This window comes from Trichechus manatus, unplaced genomic scaffold (assembly GCF_000243295.1).
Source record: "Trichechus manatus latirostris isolate Lorelei unplaced genomic scaffold, TriManLat1.0 scaffold00035, whole genome shotgun sequence".
Taxonomy (NCBI): domain Eukaryota; kingdom Metazoa; phylum Chordata; class Mammalia; order Sirenia; family Trichechidae; genus Trichechus; species Trichechus manatus.
Genome location: NW_004443971.1, coordinates 20,128,173 through 20,133,886, shown reverse-complemented (window position 1 = coordinate 20,133,886; position 5,714 = coordinate 20,128,173). Strand labels below are relative to the sequence as shown.

General features: G+C 34.1%; 1 protein-coding gene across 1 annotated transcript in view; it reads right to left on the bottom strand.

Moving 5' to 3' along the window:
• The window catches only part of F13B (coagulation factor XIII B chain), a 32,071-nt gene extending 26,898 nt beyond the window's left edge, over positions 1 to 5,173 (bottom strand). The window contains exon 1 of the mRNA XM_004375330.2: positions 5,072 to 5,173. Within this exon, the coding sequence (XP_004375387.1) occupies positions 5,072 to 5,135 (64 nt within the window). The 5' untranslated portion in view covers positions 5,136 to 5,173. The remainder of the gene's footprint in view (positions 1 to 5,071) is intronic.
• Between the last annotated feature and the right edge of the window lie 541 nt (positions 5,174 to 5,714).

Below are 5,714 nucleotides of genomic sequence, written 5' to 3'. Positions count from 1 at the left end.
AAATAAAGAATCTAGAAATTTTCCAGAGGAGGAAAATTTCTTGGAATTACCAGAGGCAGAATACAAAAGATTAATATACGGAACTCTTCAAGAAATTAGGAAGGAAATTAAGCAAAACACAGAACATGCAACAGAGGGAATTAAAAAGATTAGAGAGCATAATGACAAATTTAACAGGCTGCAAGAATCCATAGAGAGACAGCAATCAGAAATCCAGAAGATTAACTATAAAATGTCAGAATTAGACAACTCAATAGAAAGTCATAGGAGCAGAAGTGAGGCAATGGAAGTCAGAATTAGAGAGACTGAAGATAAAGTACTTGACACCAACTTATTTGAGGAAAAATCAGATAAAAGGATTTAAAAACATGAAGAAACCCTAACAATTATGTGGGACTATATCAAGAGGAATAAACTACGAGTGATTGGAGTATCAGAAGGGGGGTATAACAGAAAATACAGAGAGAATTGTTGAAGATTTGTTGGCAGAAAACTTCCCTGATATCATGAAAGGTGAGAAGACAGCTATCCGAGATGCTCATCAAACCCCACATAAGATAGATCCCAAAACAAAGTCACCAAGACATATTATAATCAAACTTGTTAAAATCAAAGATAAAGAGAGAATTGTAAGAGCAGCTAGGGATAAACGAAAAGTCATCTACAAAGGACAGTCAATGACACTAAGCTTGGCTACTCAGCAGAAACCATGCAGGCATGAAGGCAATGGGATGACATATATAAAGCCTTGAAGGAGAAAAATTCCAGCCAAGAATTATATATCCAGCAAAACTGTCTCTCAAATATGATGGTGAAATTAGGGTATTTCCAGATAAACAGAAGTTTAGGGAATTTGTAAAAACCAAACCAAAATTACAGGAAATACTAAAGGGAGTCCTCCAGTTAGAAAATCAATAACATCAGATAACAACCCAAGACTAGAACACAGGACAGAGCAACCAGATATCCACCCAAATAAGGAAGTCACAAAAATAAATCAAAGCTAAAAACGCTGAAAATAGGGAAACTGATGTCAATATGTAAAAGATGACAACATTAAAACAAAAAAGAGGGACTTAAAAAATGTAGACATACGTTTTTCATATGGAGAGGAAGTCAAGGCGATATAAACAAATAAAAGACTGGTATAAACTTAGAAAAATAGGGGTAATTATTAAGGTAACCACAAAGGAAACTAATAATCCTACAAGTCAAAGTAAAAAACTAGAAAAATATAAAGAGTCAACAAACACAAAATCAACAACAATGAAAAAGATGAAAAGAAAATACATAAAGAAAAATGACTCAGCACAGAAAATTAAGTGGAACAAAGAAACTGTGAATAACACACAAAAAAAGACATCAAAATGACAGCACTAAACTTATACCTATCAATAATTACACTGAATGTAAATGTACTAAATGCACCAATAAAGAGACAGAGAGTGGCAGATTGAATTAAAAAAAAAAAAAATAGCAATGCCAGAGGGAAGGTAAAAGAAGGCTCCTGGAGGAGCAGAGTTGCTTATGAGGGAGGGGCAGCAAATAGGTGGTCAAACTTAGGTAGTGACTTCAAAGATTCTCTGTGCTAGCATCCCCCTGCACCAGGAAGTGCACCTTCCCTTTCAAGTAGCTGATATGCCTTGGACAACATGAATTCATGAGGAAAAATAATGAGAAATGTGAGGAGTTCAATCACAATAAAATAAAGTTAACAAACTGGACAATCATATGAGATGGAGGAAAATTAATGAAAAAAATAGATAAAGAATTTCTAATTTGCAACATGAATATCCTTAAATACAAAAGGGAAGATACTGATAATATAGAGCAGGGATAAAAAAACTATGAAGGAGAAACAATTATGTAAATACTGAATATGGAAATACAATAGCTGATATAAATAACTCATTGAATGTGGAAAATAGTAAAATGGTTGTACCAATGAACTATAAACTCAAAAAATTTTATTTTAGAGTGTTAGGGTCTCCATGTTGCACAATCCTGGGGGTACCATTAATACTGTATAATTCAGCGATGAGCAAAAAAGCAGAAACTGTAAGGCAAAACTTGATGACTTTTATTACATCAAAACTAAGGATTTCTTTCAATGAAGGTACAATAGACAAAATTAATACATATATAACTATTTCAAAGAAGGGATTGGCAAAGTCTAAAATCAACAAGAAGTTAAAATTTACAGTCTACAAAAAGTTCCCACATGTAAGCTTAAAAAAGGCAGAAAACAAAAGAAAAATGGTTAACAGATATAAATAAGGAAATCACAAAATTCTGAACATCAAACAAGTGTATCAATAGATGTACAAATTACTAGGAATCAGAATTGAAAACTAAATAAAAATGAGCTATCATTTTTGACCAGCAGAAGGATAAAAATTAGAACGACAGTGTTAATGATTGGATTGTATCCCCCAAAAATATGTGCTGCAAATCCTAAACCCCTATACTTGTGAATGCAATCCCATTTGAGAATAGGGTTTTCTTTGTTATGTTAATGAGGCCATATCAGTGTAGAATGTGTCATAAACCAATCACCCTTGAGATACAGAAAGAGCAGATTAAGCACAGAGAAGCAAGCATCAACAGAGGGGAAGATACATGCCAATGATTATCTCCAAAGAACAAAGGAACAGAAGCTGAAAAGAGACAAGGACCTTCCCCCAGAGCTGACAGAGAGAGAAAGCCTTCCTCTGGAGCTGGTGTTCTAAATTCAGACTTCTAGCCTCCTAAATTGTGAGAAAATACATTTCTGTTTGTTAAAGCCACCCACTTGCGGTAGTGCACTTATAGCAGCAGTAAGAAATTAAGTTTGATCATTTGAAGTGTTGGTGAGGGTGATGGGAGACAATGACTCATACCCTCTCAGAGAAACTGTAACTTGAGACAACTATTCTGGAAAACAATTTGTCAATACTAACAGAAATTAAGTACAAATTCACCCAAAATCTATCAATAACTGTAGGTCAAAGAAATGCTCACAGAGAAGATGAGGTGATTGTACAACAGTATTCGCTTCAGAGTACTTTGTAGTTAAGAGAGACTTACAGGTAACTAAGAGGCCCTAATGGCACAGTGGTTATAGAGCTCAGCTGCTAACCAAAAGGTCAGCAGTTCAAATCCAGCAGCTGCTCCTTGGAAACCTTATGGGGCAGTTCTACTCTGTCCTATAGGGTCGCTATGAGTTGGAATTGACTCGACGGCAACAGGTTTTTTTTTGTTTGGTAATAGGTCCATAAGGAGTCCTGGTGACACAGTGGTTACAGAATTTGGCTGTAAACCAAAAGGTTGATGTTTCAAACCCACCAGCTGCTCCTTGGGAGAAAGATGTGGAAGTCTGCTTCTGTAAAGATTACAGCCTTGGAAACTATATGGGGCAGTTCTACTCTATCTTACAGAGTCACTACGACTCAGAGTCGACTTGTAGGCAATGAGTTTGGTTTAGTGGTTAATAGCACCATCATTCGGAGAGTGGATAAGTAAAATATATGAAATACTATGCAGCAGTTAAGAGCAACAAAGTAGATTCAGCAACATGGAGAATGTATTTAAACAGTATTGAGCAAAATAAAACAAGAAGATAAAATTACAGCAAGCTCGCATTAATGTGATTGCAAAACACATACACAAAACAAGACTCATTTTTCCAAGCTGTTACATATTTAAGAATATATTTAACACATTATTATAATGGGCCCCAGTCTGGTGGGGAGGAGGAAGAAAGGGATTGGGGATCAGATATAAAGGAGAAAAGTGTACAAATAGAGCAAGAGTGAAGCTTCTCATAGGCCAATGATGATTGCGTACAGTGAAATGAGAAGCATAATTAACTCAGTTCTAGCCTCTGAGGAGCCCAAGGGGACTGGGGGAAGGACGGGAGTAAGCATGGTCTCTGTCTTAAGCAACTTACTTTGTGTGTGTATGTGTGAGGTAAGATAATTAGAAAATTATCTAGAATACTGTAATGTCCTCATGGTATAGACAATAGATAATTTTATCTGCTGGTTCTTTCCTATTTAGACAGAAAACTAAAATCAAAGGAAACTATACATGCAAAATTTTCCTATTTTGGAATTAAATGTATCAAATAAGATGAATTCCTCTTATTTCACTTTCAGAATTTTAATTGCAAACTTTTTTTTTTTGGTAGAAACTTTGTAGTAAACTATTCAACTAAAAGTCGATCATAGTTTGTCACATATTTTATTTCAATAAATTCCCTCAGGTGTTTATATTAGAAAAGTCTTATTGCTGTGGTTTCCTACTCTGTACATTCATTCTTGCTGGTGATTAATAACCTGCCTGGCTTCTTAATCCTATAGCCTAATAACACTGATAACTGTTCCTAAGCAACCGCCTCTCACTCTCTCACTCATCTTACACTAATCTCACGCACTAGGCAGCTGCATATAAATATTTCTAATAGCTGGGCTGTCCACAGGTTTTGGTTTGCCTGGAAAGTCCTGGTTTACACTTGTTGTCCCAGCATAAGTATTAATACAGTCCACTTTCACCCTCAGAAATGTCTCTGTATTATCAATTACTAATTGCTCCTTAATGACTTCAGCCAATGAGTAAGTCATTAGGATAAAAATCAAAGTGTCAAGAGTCAAAAATCCTTGATTTGCTTTTCAAATTTTCTACATTAAGCTCGTCTTATGAAAAGAACTAAAATTATTCAAATTTTGTCAGTGTTATAAATAAATTCTAGTATGAAATTAATATTAAGGTTAAAATGTTACTTCTAAATAGTAGTAGTTAGCTTGAAAATTCTTTCAATTTATTTAGATCCTGTCTCCTATCCCCCAAAACCTAGAAACACAAAGGCTTTGCTTTTTGTTTTTCAAAGATATGCTATTATAGGAATAGTTTACTCTTTCTGTCCAAAGGAACAAGTCTATTTAAATATTATAAGAAATTATATTTATAAGAATTTTGTTTTTATAAAATCAACATATCAAATTTTAAAAGTATATTATAACTCAATTTGTATGAATGTTAGACTTTCCATTTATATTTTTAGGGAGCAAAGAATTTTAAGAATTAAGTTTACCTTCTGCATAGAGTTCTCCTGAGATGATTAATATGACGATAAAAGCCAAGTCTTTAGACTTCATCTTCAGTGGTTTGCTTGACAAAGATTTTAACAATTTAAAGCACTATGACCTCCTCATTAAGTACACAATACTTCTCTTGAAAAAGTTAATTATTTACAACATCTGTTTAAGTCCCTTTGTAATTTGCCTTAAATTGCATTTAAAATATTTTCAAATAATGCTAAAATAACACAACTATATTAACTGACATTACTTTTCATGCCAGAGTCCAACAAGAACATGATAACCAATCAGGACAAACATAGTAGCAACATAAATAATTAACTCAGACTGCATCAAAAACAGTAAATTCTAAGTTTTAATTCCCAACTGAAAGCCCATAGAGTAAAGTTCACTTGTGGCCATTGATTTCTCTACCACCATTGATCAAGTGAAGAGATGAACTTAGGAACATGAGATAACAGATACCTGATGTTAAAATATGGTGTGGTCTAGGCTGCGCTGCTTAAAGAGATAAACTATTTTAATCATCTCAAGCAATGATAGCATAATATTATTAATATCAGTAACGTCTGACATTTAGAGTCTGTACTCTGTGGCAGGCTATGAGATAAATACTGTGCTACTTTACCATTTATT